Source organism: Takifugu flavidus, chromosome 9, assembly GCF_003711565.1.
Source record: "Takifugu flavidus isolate HTHZ2018 chromosome 9, ASM371156v2, whole genome shotgun sequence".
Classification (NCBI taxonomy): domain Eukaryota; kingdom Metazoa; phylum Chordata; class Actinopteri; order Tetraodontiformes; family Tetraodontidae; genus Takifugu; species Takifugu flavidus.
The window spans coordinates 7,299,718-7,319,679 of record NC_079528.1 but is presented as its reverse complement, the minus strand read 5'-3'; the positions used below and the strand labels follow the sequence as shown (position 1 = coordinate 7,319,679).

The 19,962-nt window shown below is 42.6% G+C and overlaps 2 protein-coding genes across 13 annotated transcripts in view; one reads left to right on the top strand and one right to left on the bottom strand.

The window, feature by feature from the left end:
- Nucleotides 1–1,863: 1,863 nt before the first annotated feature.
- Nucleotides 1,864–4,080, bottom strand: LOC130531214 (catechol O-methyltransferase-like). The gene is made up of 4 exons (XM_057043101.1): nucleotides 3,928–4,080; nucleotides 2,787–3,073; nucleotides 2,354–2,550; nucleotides 1,864–2,280 (listed from the first exon to the last, which is right to left on the bottom strand). The coding sequence occupies exons 2-4, from the start codon at nucleotides 3,043–3,045 to the stop codon at nucleotides 1,951–1,953; spliced, it is 786 nt and encodes a 261-aa protein (XP_056899081.1). The 5' UTR covers nucleotides 3,046–3,073; nucleotides 3,928–4,080; the 3' UTR covers nucleotides 1,864–1,950.
- Nucleotides 4,081–4,871: 791 nt separating this feature from the next.
- Nucleotides 4,872–19,962, top strand: part of limch1b (LIM and calponin homology domains 1b) — a 42,382-nt gene continuing 27,291 nt past the window's right edge. For 9 of the 12 annotated variants that reach the window (XM_057043001.1, XM_057042992.1, XM_057042998.1 and 6 more), the window contains exons 1-2: nucleotides 4,872–5,143; nucleotides 19,322–19,392. In XM_057043001.1, coding sequence (XP_056898981.1) covers nucleotides 5,042–5,143; nucleotides 19,322–19,392 — 173 coding nt within the window. In that variant the 5' untranslated portion in view covers nucleotides 4,872–5,041. Of the gene's footprint in view, nucleotides 5,144–19,321; nucleotides 19,393–19,962 lie in introns of those variants that run through there. The other 3 variants (XM_057042997.1, XM_057043003.1, XM_057042999.1) reach the window with 3 other exon arrangements.

Here is a 19,962-nt window from a genome sequence, read left to right as displayed (position 1 = left end):
GGCCGTTGTGGAGGGAGCCACAGGGCAGCAGAGCACGGCTCTTTTAGAATGTGATTTCTAATTGGGAGCGGTGTTTACATCAGCTCTCGGGCCTGTGCGGCACACGGAGCGGTTCATCGTGGAAAGAAGGAAAAGACTGAGCGACGCAGCGAGATGTTTGCATTTGTTTGCGTGTCATTTTTTTTGGAGAGCAGCCGTCTGAAAGGAGGGCGCTGAAATGCTAAATTACATGTGACAGTTGGGAAATTGACCATGTTTTAAAATTTGAATTTTGAGAAGACGGCGGACGGAGCTGCTGGTGGGACGTAATGAGCAATTATCACAGCTGGTCTGCTTTGTATAATTGCACATCACAGACATTTATGGAGATGTCACAAAAAATTACCCCATTTCACTACCAGTGCCTCCGATAGGACTATTCACAAAGCAACAATGACAGGCATCCGATGGAGTTCTAAAAAAACATGACAAAATAGGATTCCAAGTACACCGACATGCTGCATTCCGTGAAAAAACACGGACATTCAAGTCAGAAAATGACAAAACGTTCCAAAAATAGTTCCCAAATATTTGGAAAGGCAACATACTGTTAGAAAAGCCTCCAAGAGACTAAAATCTTTGTGGAGACTCGAGGTCTTTCATGGACACTGCAGGTGAAAACCTTCCCAGACGACTGCACCCACCCAGGAGGATCCCAGATCCCAAAAGAAAGGCTTGAAATTGCCAATTCAGAGGTCATCACATTCAGAGTAAAGGTGCAGACGTTGGCTTCCTCGCTGAGTGTGACGTTCACTCGTGTCTCAGTATGGAATAGATTTGATTATGGGTCTATTGATGGTAATTTACCGGTATTCTCGGATTCTCCAACAAATCTGATCTTGCCCCTTTTCTCATTATTTCTGAATACAATCAACACTATACATGCAGTTCATCTGTATGTTAAAAATGTAATCATCCATGTCACAGGTTCACTCTGTAAAGCCAGCAGACAATTGAACATGTGACATTTATGCTTTTCGTTCAAGTAGCCAACAATTACCGTGGCAGTAAGTGCTATACATTTCATGTTAGTTATGACATCATTCATCACGCTGGTGGAGATCGATGGTCCGCACACTCCTGCATGGGTAACATTACATTAACTGCGCTTTTCACCCATGTTATTCATCCAAATTGTGCATTAATTTGCCTGTAAACCATGCAATGGCTGCTTGGAAGCTTCAGATGTGTATTTAGAGGCAGTTGCAACCTTCCCACTCTGCATTGAACGTGTTTGGCTCATAGGTGTTGGATTTTACACCTGAGACACAGTCTGAGCAAAATGGTGTGTACTGGGTGCAGTTTTCTTCTCATCTGATGATTACATTGGGTCAACATGGACTCAAGAGAGAGAAAGTAAACATCTTACATATATGAGAATCATGTGCGTTAAAGTAAGGTTGTGGTTCAGGCGGTTTATCAAATCAGGGCACACAAGGGACAGTATTTACGTCACTGCATATATTATGTTGTATTGTGCACTAAGGCAAGGTGAAAACGTTTTTACTCTCCTGCTGTGCTGCATGCAACTGTAAAATCAGAGGAAAGCCAAATTTCGATTGTTTTAAAGGACAAAGAGCGCCATCAAGTGGCGGCTCTGTGTTTTACATGTAATAGTGACGCTCAGACAGACTTGAACTATTATTAAGGGGAGAAACGTTTAAACTTGGATACAGCGCATCATCATTTTGTTATTATGACAATGGGATGGTGTGTAGGGAGACAACAGGGAAGTTTTAGTACGTGTTTTTGGGAACTTTTTGGATTCCTCAGTTATATCTAAGCTGCAACACCTTAGAGCCTTCATAAATAAGAAAATAGAAAAACAATCTTATTTGTTTATTTAGAACACGTTTTTGTCAAGTTAAAGAAAATATTTTATCACACACACAAACAAACTGGAATGATCTGTCAGAGGACATTTGTAGGCTTCCTACAGTAAACGATCTCCACCATGAAACAATGTTCAGATCTAACAGAATAGAAGTCAGACCTCCCGCTGACGTGAGCCACAACATCTCCGACATCGCCATGCCTCTGTGTCCTGTTGATCAGGAGGATGGTGCATCCAGAGGGGCTGAGGAGCTCCTCTCTTTCTAGAGCTATCAGGTCAGGAAGGTACTGCTGGGGGTCATGATCCATCAGAACCAGACCAAAGCCCTCACTGGCCCCTTTATCAGCTCCCACATGAAGACGCAATGTTGGGATGGCTCGGGCTGAACTGGAAGTCAACACCTGGAACTGCAAGGAATATGGGGATAGGTAAAATCTTGCAGTGTCACTAAAGCTGAACACTTCTTTTCCTTTTGTGCACCTGAGAGTGTTTGAATCCAGCCACTAAGAGGATTTCCTCCCCTAACTCTGCCGTGACCGGATCCACCTCCACTGTGACGAGTCTACCAGCAGGGGGCAGCAGACGCAGCAGGCGGACTGAGCTGTAGCCACAGTGCATCCCCAGCTCCAACACCAGAGAGGGACGGACGCGCATCACAGCCTCATCAAGCACTGCAGCTGGGACAGGCCAGAGATACAGGAACAGAGGTGCTGTTGAGCTGCAGCCATTTTTCACAACTGATGCATATGTTCCCCGTTTACACAGGTGGTTGGTTCACGTTCATCTCGAATGAAGAGAACACATATGTTAAACAGAATTTGAACCTTACTGATCAAATAACAACAAAGATAATCTTACAACTTGTTTTGTCATAATACGTCTTATCAACTAAAACAGTATGAGGCATACTCACACATCTGGGGACTGATAGAGAGGGATGGGTGTGTGTTGCCATAAAGGTCAAAGGTCTCCAGGACGCTGTCAACTTTCCCGTGGGTACAATTAGAGAACACGTAGGCATGGGTGCTCCTCACACACACTTTCCTCCGCAGCAGCACCCTATGTGTCCAGGCCAGAGCTCGATGACACAGAGCTGTGAAAAGTCCACCATACCGGCTGAATGCCACGATGACGACAGGAATCAGAGGGACGGAAACTGCCACGAGCCACATGTCACAAGGTGCGAGGAAGACCGAATGGCTGAAAGAGAAAATATGATTACCGTGTCTAGATTTAAGACATTAACATAAAGTAGTACGTATATCTGGCGCCACCTGCAGGGTAAATGTATGTACTGTAACTGACATGACCTAGTTCCAGCAGCTTTCAACCGATTAAGGGTCAACACAGTTAACAAACAACAGCCCATAAAAGCAACACAGTTTTAATGGGGGACGTCAGTAGCGACCAAACAGATCTTCTTAGAGACGCATGAACCAAACGTGACTCTATAGTATGATGACTGCAGTGACCACTAGATTTCTCTCTAGATTTCCAATTATTTGGAATACCTTTAAGTTTTTTTTACTTTTAGTTTGTCACGTATGTTGCTCGTCTTGTATTCAAGGGTTAGCCTCGGTGAAAGGGTCAATTATTGAGCAGGCAGATTATAGACTATAATTCCGATGAGAGAATTATGAGACTTGGAGAGAGCTCAGATGTCTTCCTTTGATGGAGGTTGGTGAATTTAAGCAGCTCATTTTCCAAGATATTGTGAATACGTAAAATTGAACGCAAGGTTATATAACATTGTAGGTTGCATTGTGATCAAAGCCGTTTGGCTTTAATATATGGACGATCACAACAAACTCCCTCTGTAATATGGAACACCAACAAAATTTAAGGCGCTCTTCCTCCGCCCCCTATCAATTTCCTGAAAATTTCATCAAAATTCATGCATAACATTTAAGATTATTTTAGAGGCAGGCGGGAAGACAGACAGACAGACAGACAGACAGATGCCCGCTGTAGAAAGAAAACCTCCATGGGATCTTATAACGATAATGTAATTGGTAACAATAATAATAAAAATAGTTGTAGAGGCCAATACTTACTGAGCTATCCGCCAACACCAGGAGTGTCTGCTGTCAAACACAGATCAATCTACTCAAAATCAGCTTGTTTTGGTGTCCAAGCAACACTCGACTCAAGTTGTAGATGTAACAATAGTGGAGTGGTGAGATTCAGTACACACCCACAATCAGACCTGCATGTCCGCTCAAGCTTCAGCATTATAGAATCTGTCCACAAGAGGGCAGCAAAGACACGGGCAGTTGTTATAAATTAATCTTTTTATATATTATCGCCCAAAACCTCTTTTGGTGAACCTCTTTAAAGTTCATTTGAATACATTGAAATCAATATAGTTGATATTGATTATTGTAGAGATTATTGGCCGTAATTGGATATTAGCAGCACGGAGACCTCGGGTTGACAGTGAAATCTCCGCTCTGAAAGATGCCGAAGCATCTTCGATGTGTCACTGCTCTTATTGGTTGTTTGGGCACTGGCGCTGGACTTCTGGGCTATAGAGAGGATTTTAGTGCGGCACAAATATATACCGACGAGCGTCAAGTTCACTATAAATAACAAGGTCAGCACCGGAAATAATGAAAAAACAAAGCAAGAACTTGAAATGGTAGTAAAAGAGGGGCCCTTTACAGGTGGGAGCAAATGACCTTAATTATTGGCTGCATAAACCCAAAATATGATAGGAAAGTGATCTTAACGTAAAATTGGATATTGAAAGTATATCACTGTTTATACCTTTTTTTAATGCAAAGGTTGATAGATTTTCAAAATGAGGAACAATTAAGAAAGATTATTTAAGCATGATCACTCGCGTTAGTTTATCTTTTTATAGTTTCTTTCTCTTTTTAAGACTTTTTCAAATGACCAATGAACGCTGCGTTCGTGTTGGTGACGTTTACGATGCTTTTATTTACTTGCATCAGACCGGAAGCTGTTTTTGACAATTGGACTAACTTTATGGAGTCTGCGATCAGACTTCAAACAGGAGCGACACCAGGGAGGCGCTGCCAGCCCCCCCATCCGAGAGAGAGCGGATCGACGCGGCTCTCAACTAACTGCGGCGGATTTACGCAGCGCTCTGCTGCCTTTCAACACTTCATCAGGCGTTAGTAGGTGCGAAGCAGAGCCTTCTGTTCGATGGCAAGTCCGGCTGCAGACCTTGGACCATCTCATCAGCATCACCCTGTGAGCGACTCGGCCGCAGACTCCGCGTTTCAGGAGGCACAGACATGGATAGAGGTTAGCGCCATTCCAAACATTTTACATTGTGCACCATCGCACTACAAGTTAGTACTGTGAATGAAAATTAAGGTTTGTGTCTGAAAAGACTCGTTTTCATCTGATTTATTTTGACTAAATCACCTGTTGAAGGTTAATCTGCAGTAACGCTTTATAAATTGAATGAAGCTCTTAGTACAGGAGATATTTTTATTCGTGATGCACATGTAGCCCAGTGAAGTGTTGATGGAATTCATCCATGTATTAATCTGCTGTCAAATATTGAAATAAAAGCTCCTAGAATCACCAAATTGAGTTGGAGCATTCACATCCTGACGGCTATTTCCCATTCACCCTATTCACTCCATAACACAACATTCCATAACATTCCCAACATAGTTGCAGCGCGTCCTGCAGTTGTCTTTCAGCTGTTTTGGGAGGCTGCTATTGTTGTACAGTAGCCATGCCTGCAGATATGGGGCCTGGTGTGTGTTTGGCTGAAAACAATGAATGCATCATGTGGAATGGATTTTTGCCTCAGTGAGAGCCCGGTGAACAATGATCGCACAAACGAGGTTTTGTTCTGTGAGACTCTCAATCACGGCACTTTGCCTGCCCCAGCGCAATTGAGTTTGTCATCCTGCGGTGGGCTGCGCTCTTCACAGCGGTGAGGACTGGCTTGAGGATCAGTTGCGTGTGGCTGAAATGTGGCCTCATTGCCTTCAGCAGAGGTGATGCTTTTCCCACATTCATCCCTCATTGACACTGAACAGGTGTCTGGGCGCGCTGACCGCATGGTTCAGGTGTCACTAGTTTGACCTTGATTCACTTTTCCAACCAAATTTTAGTCGCCATGATGTCTTACGCAGCCACAGACAGATAGAGGTCGTCTAAATATGACGCAGTCTTCAGCTTATTGCGCAACCCTGGCTGCATGAGGGGATGATTTTGGTGGATGAGGCCACTTAAAAACTATTCATAACATTTGCTTCAACAAATAAGGCTGTTTTTAGATGTGAGTTGAAAGGTTTTTAGCGTGGGCGACAGCGCAGCTGTGATTCACCGGCTCTTCTCTCTGTTTACCTTCATCAATAAATGTGCTGCTGTTTGGATGTCACATTTTAGGAATTCTGTTAATCTCATGATTAAGTGTTTTTGCAATCTGCTGCCTTCAGTCCAGTCTATCTACTGTAACACTGGAACTGACAGTTTCCCTGGAAAAAAGATCAGCAGGCAGTGTTGCAGGCCTCCTTACTGCAGCAACAGCAAACTCTTTAGAGCTTCATATCAACTCTTTTAGAATCTATGAGACACAGAACTGCAGGTCCTCTCTCATCTTCTCAACCATGTGGACTGATTCAGTTACCCTGTAACTCCAGGGGGGAGTGCAGCTGCCACAGGAAACTGAAACAGGTCACCGATTCCCACATGAATAGAATAACGTGGCTCTGCAGCATCACGCATGATGCCAGAGCTCAAATGTACAGCTGAAAATCTGCAGTAGTTGAACTGTTTCAAGGATCAACAAATGAATGACAGCACAGTAGATAACACTGCCCCATCCACACACATGATGGGATGGACAGTGGTGTAAGGTGTGACTGGTTTCAAACCGGCTATTCATTGAATATTTATATATTTTAAACAAGTCCAGGTACCCGCTGAGTCCGTCAAAAGCCCACTACAAATAAGCATCCGTTAAACATCAATTAGGCACTCTGAAACTAAACCTTCTTACCAAATTGAGGCAGAATTCTTGGTCATAAATGTAAGTAATTGATTGCAGCCCTCTGAACTGGAACCCAGTGAAATTCTTTCTGTTTCCCGAGCGCCTCTTTCTACCTGCAACCCCCTCTTCCTCCTCGTCTCCATGAGCTGGCATGTTTAACAGTGTTCCTTTGTATTTTGTCTGAAAGGTAAGGTGATATCATCATATCATTCCAGCTTTTCATTGTGCCTGGCAGTAAAATGATGGCACTTATATAGGCTGGAGTGTAACAGTGATACATCTGTGTTCACAGCAGGTTTCTGTGGGTTCAGGATGCTGGTAGACACAAAGCTTCAGGTATTTGTTGGACTCCAAAACTATGACCTGTTTGGTTTAGGCCAGGTTCTTCCTTTCGTGCCTTGAAACATCTGTAGTTGCTCAACTCACCCGTGATTCCGTTCAGAGTCATTATTGGCATTTCCAGGATGATTTTGTAAAGTGCATGCATTCTTCCTAAGGGAATCTAGTACTCTATCACAAACAAGGAAGAATTTTACTGAAGGAAGGATCTGCCATTAAAGGGTTCAAGCTGGATGGATGATGACCCCTTCTCCACCTGCTCTGATGGGATGGAAATGGCAACGTCCCTACAGCCGACCAGTCGAGATTGATCATCTCTTTTGCTCATTCAGGGGCAAAATTCCAGCATGCAAACTGATTTAAATGGCAGACGTTCATCCTTGTTTCCTCCTGTGTTGGTCTGCTGTAACATCGCAGCACTTTAGTCACACAAAGGAGAAAGCCCTAAAAGTAAGATGCTAATCACTGTAATCCCGTGGTTACCATCTTAAGCGCTGCAGAAGCCTTCTGTCCTCATTTGTCTTGACACAGTGGCATTAGTGAAGTAGAAAATGTGATTGTTCCGCTCCTGTATGTGCCCTGCGTGTGTATGATACACCTTTATAAGCAGCTGGGTTTGTAGATGCTTTTAATCTTTTTAACTATAACTTGAATAGATTTAAAATAAAACCATGACAACCACTCACAAACAATAATGCACTTTTCAGCAAAAGCCTCCCAGTCTAGGCCCAGATGGGACTTTAGAAATACACGCACATGTGTTTAGAGGTGATCATGTGGTGGATTACCAGAGTAGATGAGAGATTACCCCCCTCTTTGACTGCTGTGCGTGTTTGTATGTTCATGCCGCCATTCAAGAATCATGAATAAGCCTGGACCATTTTTTCTGCCGTTGGCTTTCAATGCAGCTTCACTTATACCCCGAAGAAGCCTTCAAATGACTCAGGTCCAAAGTGGATCACATTAAAAATTTGCCTCTATGAGGCGATAGGAAAAGCACCACGGGGCCTCACATATATGGTAAAATCCACACCCAATGAATTGCACAACCAAATATATTCAAATAAAGAACGACCACCTGACAGTATATGAACAATGAGAGAGAAACCGATTCACAGAGAAGACAAATATGGGTGTATATGCACTAACCCAGCTCAGAAATATGAGCATCTAGAGTCAAATGAGGATCTTTTCAATGGTGAGGTGCCAAGAGAGTGAAACCCTGAATTAAGCTAGCGAGACTGATGGACGGATGGGACTGTAAACCAGTCAACAAGTGCCTCATCCCAAACATATCAGCTGTGCATTGTGGGTGTTTCGTTGGCTTTATGGCTTTGTTGACACATCTGCGTGTCTGTGGCTGCACGTCTGGCTTTGACAAGGTGAACATATTCATCTTGTTCAGCTGTCAGTTCTGCGTGTTGGTGCCTTGAAAGAAAAAAAAGCTTTCAAGGAGGAGAGGCAGGCAGCTAACCCCCCCCCCCCCCACACACACACACACACATGCACAGAAGCGAGGGTGAAGACGGTTGTGCAATGGTTCTCTGCATCAGAAAAACGGTTGATAATTGCAAACCCTGACAAACTGGTTTCGATACAGGTATACAAGTCTATACATCAATTCTTATTTGGATGACTAAAATATGTGCTATCTGTCTGATAAACACATTATATTTTCCAGAACTTTTAATTCAGTGCTGCAGTACAGTCTTTAAATGTTTGATGGAATGTGAATATACAGTATTATCTCATTGCGTATAGTCTAATTCAGTTAAAACTTGAACATTGAATAGCATTAATTGTAGTTTCTGTGCAAAATAAACTGTGAAACTCCTGAAAACCACAGCACATCAGATAAGTCCCAGAGTTATTTGATTTAGTCTTCCTTTGACCTTGAAAGACATGCTTTTCTCTTCATGATGAGGCAGCTGTGGCCCAAAGGAGGCCCTGAGCCAGACATATAACTCATCTTTGAAGCAGTCAGGTGCATCCAAATTCAAAGCTGCCTTCACCTCTTCTAGTTTCCTCTTGGCCAATTCGCCCTGTTCACTCGCATCCTCGTTCTCTCATCTGTCCACACAATCACTATTGATTATTTACTCATCAGAAATATGGGTCACACATGCTCGTGCGTGTCTGGCTCACATTTATTAGCTTTAGTGCCGCTGTAACTTTAGCATCTTCAGTAGACGTTATTGTGCAGAAAAGAAGCTGTTGCATTCTTTGAAATAAGTAAAAGAGATGAGATGTGACTCATCTGTTGGTGCTGCTCTGGCATATGGGACCATTGATGGGTACATGGACTGATGTCTCTGCACAGAGGATCTTTCTAATTGGGTCATGCACAGTGAGCTGGTTTCTAGATGAGTTGAGACTCTGGGGAGCTGGACTCTTTCTGACTATCGAGGGAACAGGTGAAAGCCACCCTGGCAGGAGGACTGGCAGTCACGTCGCTCCAGTCCAATTCCATTTTGTAAGTCCTTGAAGTCTTGGCTGAGGGTTTGACGTGTTTTATCGTATTTCTGGTCAACGATTGATCTGTGCCAGGCTCACAATGATGAGCTTCTCTCAGTCTTTTAGGGAGAGTCCCAGTCTCTGACCTACAAACCATTTAAATCCCAGTTGAAATTTCTCTTCGAGGAAATGAGATTGGTCACGTTTTGATTTTTTCATGTCACTGCACAGAACCGGATGCCTGAAGTCTGCCATGAATGAATGAAGGCTTTCAGAACAGTGTGGGACGGACGCCATTGTCTCATGCACATGCTTGTGTGCCCACACACCCCAAACATTCCTGATCCCTCCGATCCCGGATCACTGGAGCACACGTATTCAGACACACTCACAGAGCGCCCCAGCTGCCCCCCACATCAACAATGCGTGCTGTCACTGCACTCTGCAAAGTGACACAATCGACCCTCAGCTGACTGGGTTTGTCTGAACTGGGCTGCATGATGCAGCATTGCTGTAACCATTGTGACGGTTTTATAGTTGCAGTCAACTCAAACTAAACCCATTTTGTTATGGGGTTTTTTTTTTAAGAAAAGGAGTAAATGAACATTTTCGGTCTCTGCGCGCTTCACAGCTCAAGTGATGGCGTAAATCACCCGTTATTCTTTGCATAAGGATCCAGGTGTGCTGCGCTGCTTTTCTTCGCGTGTTCTTCAAAATTTATTCTCTCACTAGACAATCAGAGAGCCAAATTTGGAAATTTTTCATGACATTATTCACATTTGCACAGATTTATCATTAAAATCTGGAGGCAGAGTGACAAGTCCTGGCAATAACCCAACATCCTCCATAGCTAGAATGCTTTCGAATTGTCTGAACTTCTGTAAGATTCTCATGGTTCAGAATAGACGGGTTTTCTTCAGAGGAATGGTTTCGGGCGGTCTGCCCGTTTAACGTGTTTTTGCTGAATTTCTCTCCACACTTGTAAAACGTACCATCACGGAGAAGGGTAAATGCGCAGGCTTGGAACCATCCCATAAATCTAATTTCAGCAGATGTTAATAGTAAACCTGTCTCTTGTCTCTCACCTCAATACACCGAGATGAAAAATGGGGTGTGAACATCCGTGTGTAGGAAAAGACAGCGCAGGGTTTACAGCCGAAGGGTGCAGAAGAGCAGCGATGCCACACCACTGAAGCATTTATGTGCACTTCATCTCCTTAACTTGGTTTGTGTGAAGGTTTTAGTTTCCACTGAGAAGACAGCCACTCACTGTGGTGATGGGATAAAGGCCTCTGCTAATGGGGTGTGTCTGACACTGTACAGTAGGAGTCCTGTTCTCTCTGACGGCTGTGGGTTAGACCCTGGCTGAACAACAGCAAGCAGAGGTCTGTATGGCCCCATCAGCCATGGACCATCGCCAGTAGTGATTTCCACTAGGAGGACTTTTTACATTTTACAGTTGGATTGTGATGGGCCTTTGTTAGCTCTCAGGCAGATTAACCTAATTTGATCCCATGCTGTTAATTCAACACCACACGGTTTCCCGACTTGAGTGTCTTATATGAATATACACTAACTGTGTTATTCATTTATTAAGACCCTCAGCCAAGACCACCAGCAGAATGGCTCAGCTTGCACTATTGCTCTTTAGTTATCCTCATCATCTTGCTGATAACGGAAGATAAAATCGAATCCTGACTAATCTGGTTAATTGCCCACCTGCGCGGAGTGTCACAAAGTCAACTTATGCCACTTATTTTACAACTTTCTTACATCTGACACCATTTGTGAAAACAAACTGCTTGTTTATCTGTATATGTGCACAAACCGTACAGTCAGTAACTCACAAGAAGGGACAATCCTGACACCAACAAGTGCTTTTTCCTCAATCTTGCCCCTTGTTCAAGCCAAACTTCGACTAACTAATCAACTCAATTCATTTGAACATAATGGCCAGTTTTGGGGGGGACATTATCATAGTGTTTTACATTTAATAAATGAAAACTTGTTGAAAACTTGAAAAATGTTGACAGTGAATTTGATCAGCCATATTTAGACGATAATGTATCCCTCCAGGAATTCCTAAAACCCCGACCCCCTGAAGGGCATTACAATGGCAGGATTTCTGTGCATTCCAGGTTAGGAAAGGCCGGCAATAGTGCTTCCTTCTCCTAATTGGATCTCAGGGCTTGGACTGACAGATGCATCTGTTCCCTGGAGTGACACAGGAGCTGTTTTTTTTCTCCATGTGTTGTAATGTGTATGTCGGTTCCCAGGTTAGGGTTAGGGGGTTAGGGTTGAAATTAGCACCTCAGTGGTTTTGGAACAATAGTTTGTACGTCTTTGTAATATGACGAAGTGAGAGCCTGTCTGAACGTGCACGCTGATCGAAGATCTTATCGCATCATTTTTGACAGATTTCAGTTTGTTTTGGCTGGAAAACAAAATTCTTCTTTTGAAAATGACAACACGGAAATGAATCTTGTTGTCGTCTTCCTTGTATTTGCTTGGAAGTGTTGAACCTGTTGCCTGGATACAGTATTTCTTAGTCCACTGCACTTCGCAGGAACGCCAACGTTCTTCAAATATTGCATTCTGCCTTGTCAAAGAAAGACTCTCTAGTTTCACGTCTTGCTCATAAAGAGATGAGCAAGACAGATACTAACTTCATAATGTATCTGCCTACTCAGGTTTTAACACATAATGCCCAACATTTGAATTGTTGCCTCTTTAGAACAGTGCTCCCCCACATACAGTAGGTGCTCTAACTTAAGCGTAGTAGGTCGGGGCCGAGTGTATGACTGGATTCCGATGGCTTCCGGCTACATCTCAGTCCTTGAGACTATCAAGCAGGATATTGGAGACTAACGGAGGCCCCGGAAAAGCCCCACTGCTTAGAAAGCTTAGGTCAGAGCACTCGTGTTGACACGGAGATGCTTCTCTGATCTTGCAGAGCCGTAGGGGGGTTGTCACTAAAATCCTGGATGGGATGTACAGGGTGGTGAGACGGGGTGTTTCCCATAGCCACACGGAAATTCCTGGTGGGTACTTTATGTTGAAAGGCATGTTTTGTAATTATAAAGGCACACTTTATGTGATGTAAATGAAATTGTTTGTGGTTATTAAAATAGGGATTATAACAATTAGCTGTAATAGCTATTAGTAATGGCTATAGTAGTAATAGCTAAAGGAAAGACGTTGTTTTTGTGCCATTGAAGGAAGTTGAGTACCTGGAATGTCTACTCACAGAGCCTTGGACGTTCATCCCCCTCACACACCACTAAAAGCCGGGTTTCTTTAGCACAAGGAATTCTCTGTTGACCATGTTTCAGCTAAAATCGGTTCCTTATTTCCTCAAAATCTACATTGTAAGTGACATCAGAAAGCTTTACAGCAGCCATTGAAGGATTGATTTGTGGTCATCGTCAAGCCCCTTAGTCACAAACACAGTATGTAAATAGCAACAGCAAAGATGTTGTGCAAAAATATTTAATCATATGCTCACAAGTTTTTATTTTAGCCCCTAAGGCTCATGAACAGAATTAAAGGAAGCGCAAGCCTGTTTATATTCTGATCCACGTTCAAGTGTGGGTTTATGAAATGCTAAATGACCGTTGGAAAGTGTCTCTGTCAGTATTTTTTCAGTCCTGAAAAGTGTAAAGTAGCCTTCTGTCTAAGTTCTCCTTCTTTTCTCCTCATGTGGGCTCATGGGGCTTTGCTAAGCCTGCAAGATAATACGGAGAGAAAAACATGGGAGGGAAGACTGGTGCGAGTGAATTGCATCAGTGGGGGCCAGGAGTGGGGTTAATCCACAACCCAAACACTGTTCCATCATCTAACTGGGAGGGAAATGGGAAGGACGGGCTCAAATACTAACATTTAGTTCAGTACAAGGCCATTTTGGTTTGTCTCGTTTAATCGAGGAGACTTTCAAGCTTTAAGGGGAGCTTGGAGTACCAAGATTGGTGTGCAATCTCAGGGTTTAGATTCAGGCCTTTAAAGCTCAAGAAAAACCCATTTGCAAATAAACAAGTCTGCTCTGCTCTGCCTTAATGTCTCTGTGATGTCAGTGCAACACACTGCGTGGTCATGATGGCAGGCTTGTGCCTCAGCCGCTCTTAACATTCTTTGTATTAGCACGGTGCTTCTAGCAGACTAAGCAGCTCTTTTCCACAACTGAATATGAGTACAAAGTCTAAAATCCTGAGGAGAAATGGCATTTAATGTCACATTAATAACTGCAATGCAGTGACAGGAGGCAATTTTGCCAAGGAAGTTTAGGCTCTTAAAGTAATCATCATTGGAACAGGGACATGTACAATTTTTAGCTTAAAAAAACCAACACTGTTCCTATTTATACTGTACTTGTGAGAAGATCCCACAGCTGTTGTTGCAGAAGTGTAATCCATTTTAAAACCATATAACTGTCAGCCCTCAGAACAGACAAGAAAGAAGGAATATTTAGAATTTGGAAGACAAATTCTTTGTTGAGTGGAATTTCATGTCGTATAATCGATTGTCCTTCATAGGGCAAAACAAGTGTAAAACTCTGCACATTCATATCAACTTAGCATTTAACACCATACTTGGGTGTTTTTATTCTCTGCTGTCCGGTGAGATTCTTTAATCTCGCTGAGGTTTACTCTCCGGTCAAATACATCTGTAAACTCTGCTAACCTAAATAGCTATTGTGATTCGTTTTCCTTTACTTCCTGAATGCTGAATCAGCAGGTCAGTAGAAAGTTGACCTTGAAGGGATTTAAGCTTCCTGAAAAATGGGTTTTATGTGAACATTTGGGAATAATTTCAATTATAAAGCCAAGTATGAGGAAGAACCTGCCTCACTGGGAAAAAAAGGCTGTTTGAGAATTAACTAATGAGAATTAGAATGCACAACAATGGGCAACAGTTTTCTTTATTCTGGAGAATAAATCCTAAACACACAAATAAATAGATAAATCCTAAATTGGCATTGTCTCATGTCAACAAAGGACACTTCTTTGAAGGCATTGATCAGATGAGTCTAAACTGAGGTCATGTGTTTACTTCTTTCTCTTCCACATTGATGGAACGCAGAATCACCTTCAGGTGGAGTTTTTAAAGGTGATTCACAGCATACTTTGGGGCCATTTATCGCTGGAAAATTAACAGGTTCTGCCTTGCGAGAGTACATTGTTCAGCCAAAAAAACAACAAGACACATTGATCGAGTGGTGATTCAATGTTTGAACTTGTGTCTTGTTAGCATGAGGAAGTATTGTGGCCATTTCTTTCACCTGAGTGCGAAGTTCGAACAACTTTTTAGTGTGGATTACACATACGTTTAACTTGACTAACAATTCCACCTGAAATTCAATGCTAACATCAGGTGACTCTGACCCACATGACTGCGGCTGCGATGGGGCTATTATCTGTGGCAGTCGTGTTCAAGGGTCAAGCGTGCTGCTTTAGATTAGGCTATACCAACAGTATGAGAATATTTCCTCGATTAAACACTTCCAGTCACGGTAGGATTTGAAATTGCAGAGCTTATCCACGTCCTGCATCAGCTGAATAAACTTTGTTCAGGACTAAGCTGTCAAATACTGTATATCTTTGTATTACAAGTCTTGGAGAAATTGAATGGAAAAAAAGACATTTGCAAAAAATATGACGATTAGTGGGTCTTCTTTACTTTGATTCGAGCCACATGTGATGTTGTACTACTGATATTTACTGGTTGTTGGGCCAACTTTGTCCTCTTAAAGTTAGCACACAATGTCCTTTAACAACTACTGCATTCATTTGTCCTATTCTTTCTTTGTGCCTCTAATCTGATTGTATTTTTATGTTTACGTGTGTGTTGCAGCCAGGTGTTCTCCACATTTATTGTTTGGATATAAAAAGCCAAGGTCTTGGCACCCGGTGGGTCAGACTGCAGAGACAAAGGTGTGGAACGCACTCAGCTACAGTAAATCTGTTCTGGTAGCTGGTCTGGCTCACACGTCACAATCCCAAGGGTCCTGTTACTTGCTCTGTTCCTAATTTACTGTGTAAGCAGCCAACCCTCATCATGTGTTTGATTATAATTCTGTTCTAATTTCATTAAAGTGAGACACCTATGGAAACAAGAATAGCATGGGTTTATGATTATGGGCAGGAAAAGAAACTGTTGTGGAAAAATACACTTTACCTTGAATCTGTGGGCTCCATTGTCTACGGCACCTGCACATCGTGTGTCCTCCCATCCCTTTTTTTATTCAGAGCAACACGGAGGAGTCATAATTCCCCCCTTTATGATTTTGCTGAGTCATCAGAGTGTGTTGTGACACAAACAGCACCTCATAAACAGTGGAATGGTGCTGACGTTAAGCCCGTTTGCTGGGATTGAATTCCTTTAATACATTTGAGGAAAATTTGACCCTGTTTTTCTACTTGGACTCACTCCACATCTCACAGTAAACACGGTTCCTCTGATCAGATCAAAGTTGCATGATGCTGAGTAGGAGCAAATGATGAGTAATCAGGTCTTGTGTAATGTTTCCCACGGCAACAGGAGCTCTCACAGAAGCGTGCATGCATTTCTGACCCAAATGAGAACGCAGCCGGTTTTTCAAAACCTTCCAACATTCCCACAATTACTGTATATATGTCTTCGTCCATTAGAGCTGAATATTTAAAACCACAAAGGTCTTGCGTAACAGTCTTTTCCCCATAACAATTGTTGTGTTGTCTTTTTGATAAAGAACTCTGTGATGTTGTTGCAGCTTTGAAAAAGAAACCAAACCCAATCATCAACAGAGATGACGCTTGTGTCTGGGATTCCTGCGGTGTTGATGGCAGAACGTCGACCTCTGACCTTGCACCGAACTTGTTAAAGCTTCCAGAAATAAGGGGAAGCACCCCTTACACATTTAGACTGGGATGTCATCAGTAGGAATTCTACTTTTCATCTTTCGGGGCTTTTTTTTAATCAAGTTCCATTTCTCTAGCAGCCAGTCCAGATCTTTATCTTCATGGAGCGATGAACTCTTAATGGTGTGCCAGAGTAGTGTTTAGCTTTTCTGCTCTACGCCTGATTTAGTGTCTGCAATACTGCATAAATTCTGTTTATATTCAGTCATGAACTTGAAACGACCCCAGACGACACAAATAACGCATTAGCAATCTCATTTACGTTTCATCCTTTAACAGACAGCATTTCTGCCGTGAATGGCCGTGCATCGTTTTTGCTACCGTTGTTTAGCAGCATTTCCAGTTTTAGCTCGTTTGCCAAGTTGAATCAACAAGGCGACTGAGCGGATGCCAGAAAGAGCATAAACATGCATTATCGAACCCAGAAACATAATGTTGGATTCAGCCGGTGTTACGCAACACACTTAAGGCAACAGCTTGTAGATTTGAACAGTGCTGGCCACAAAGCCAACATGTGACGATGCCGGCGTCTGCTCTGAGAGCGCACGTCTCTGCGGTGCCTCCCCTCCGCCCTCACAGCCAGCAGCTGTCAGCTTTTTAACAGGGCGAACAACTTCACCTCAGGGCCCAGAGGTAAATGACGTTTTACTTCCCCAAGTCCCAGTAAAAACATGTCTGACTCTGTCATTTGTTGGTTAATGTTTTGGCACAGCTACATCTACATCCAGTATTTGTAGATTTTCTTAATATAGTATTTTGTAGTTTTAAATGTAGTTCCAACACAGTACAGAATAGGTCCAATACTAAGTATCAGTACATGTACTAACAAAGGTGACTAGTTAAATATGTGGTATACTGTATATTACACGCTGCGTTATCTTTCTCCCTCAGATGAATATAAGTAATGTTGCTTTTCTAAAGTTCATTCCACTGGTGTTTAAAGGTTGTTTCTCTGTGCAGGAGACTGATTTTCAATGCATGAACATGAATTTGGCTCGAAAGAGATTCAAAGGGGAAGGAAATAAAGAGCAGGGGGGGATTAAAGCCACTCATCATCAGTTGTGTGTCCAACAATGCAGGCAACATTCCAATGAAAACAACAGAGGTGACACATTCCTTCATTTAATTGAGTAAAACACAATTCAGCCCACACTGTTCAGACGGTTCCAGCGTTTTTTGGACGCATCTTCCAGTAGTGTTGTTTTACTGTTGTAGTTGGATAAAATATAGCATAAATCCTCAAACCTTTGTAAAAACATCAGAAAGCACGGGGACTCAAATCTGCTCCGCCTGTCAGATTCTCACGCTGACCCTCGATTTTAGTGATACAGCAGGTTTGTTTTTTTTGTTTTTTCACGTAGAATTTGCTTGCTGGCATGTATTTAGTCTAAATACTCTTTTGTGCAACAGGGTGACTCCAGTCTGTGTGTAACTGTGATTGAATGGTGGGTGCACCCTGTGACGGTGGGGAACAAACCAGGGCGCCAAACTCTGGACCAGGATCCAGCACCCCCTCTTGACCTTAAATAGGAAATGTAATCCATCATGTGCCAATTTTATTGTCAAGTAAAAACATTTAAGAGAGGTCTTTGTGTGTGAGAATTTAATCTGGCTTTGACAAGAAGAGCAATGAAATCTGTGTGACACATTTACTGAGGAGATTTTAAATCAAGGTCATATACCCAGCAGCAGATTATTTTTTTAATTGTAGATATAAATGTATCTAGGCCACTTGATCTTTACTAGGAAACATGCATGCAATAACTTTCTGATTAACACATAAAACCTGCATATAGTTTATGAATAACATTGTGTTATTTCACACACCACAATTTTATTGGAAAAGTGTTGGGACCAATTTTGTTTTATATGCTCATAATAAGGTTTCATGGAAAGCTGTAAAATCCAACATGAGTTTATTTTTCTTGTGCTCATCACGGAATTTTCACTCATCCCATTTTCTGCACTGATTAGCTGTTAGCCTGCTGTTAGCTTTCTGTTAGCTTGCTGCCACAGAGCAGCTCTTTCTTTTGTAAAAGAAGCCAAGAAGCTGACAGAAACACTAAGCCACGCCAGTCACGCTACTTTTCTGCACTTTCATTCCACAGCTGTGCAAATAAATGTGGAAAAAAAAACTCTAAGGAAATTTAACCTTTTAATTGTTTTGGCCTCCAATCTACCGGTCCAAAAATGCCCTCCCTTCTGTTCTGTACGTGCAAAGCCTTTCCCCCTCCTATCAAAATAAATACACTGAAAAGGCTGAAGTAGAACTGGTCCTAAAAGTCCTGCAGCAGCAGATCGGTGTGGGAGGTAATTATCTCACTACTGGTGTTGTGTTTGCACTTGAAACCTTTGTGCGTGTGGCCACGATATTATATTCACCCGCATGATTGCAGGAGGAATAAGCCTTCTCACAGTTTCGCCACCCAGGCTCAACTGCAGTTTCTGCGGCCAACATTAAACATTTGTAAATTCAAAAAAGTTTGAGGGTTGATGTTGTGCCCGTGCTGTATCACTCACACAGGCAGAGACCAACTGCCCCATAAATCTCCTGTCACAGCTTATTAGCCTGCTGGAGCCATTTGGTTGGGTTGACTGCAGCTTATGTCAAGCTTGTTAGTGGTTAGCACTGTTCACCAGAACGGGACTCAGCATGGAGCCGGCAGCGCTCGGTCACCTCACTGCACCGTTGCCAGGACTGATTTGATGAAAGCAACGTCAATAAATGTGACCGTGCTCGATTCTCGATCCAAAATAAAACACGTTTTTCTCTCTTGGCTGTAGGCTGTGACAGGGAGATGCTTTGGTGACAAAGATTTCAGAGGAGGTTTGGAGAACGGGATCCTCTTATGCGAGTAAGTGCCTCACTGTCACTTCATTCTATCATCAGTATATAAACAGTACGTTTTGTTCTATGTCTGAATGCTCCTATTTCATTGCTTTTACTAAATGTCTTATTTAAGTCCCCATTGATCATTCAGCAATGTTAATTGGAAACATGCTACAACACATTTTTATTAGTTTGGCTGATTTGGAGTCATTTATATAAAGTAAGCAGTTGATTATACGAGGTCCGGGCACTGGGCCGGTAGGTGGGTCCTCTGTGGACCAAAGATCTCAGACTGGGATCCTGTCAAACTGCAGCAATTGAACTTGGCAGTCGACGCATAACGAGTTCATAATTTGCTGAAAATAGACACATAATTCCGACACATAATTCCTTCCTGTCTAATCCAGTAACACAAGCCCAGCGTTACCCCAAACTTATTGTCAAAACATTACATCCAATTTAACAGTGTCCCCACTGCTTCTGGAATTCAAGGAGCATCTACAGGAACAATAGGTCATCAGCTGAAGGGCGCTTCGTTGATGCATGAATGATTGTCTAAGATTGTCTTTTATATACTTCCCTTAATAGTCTCTGC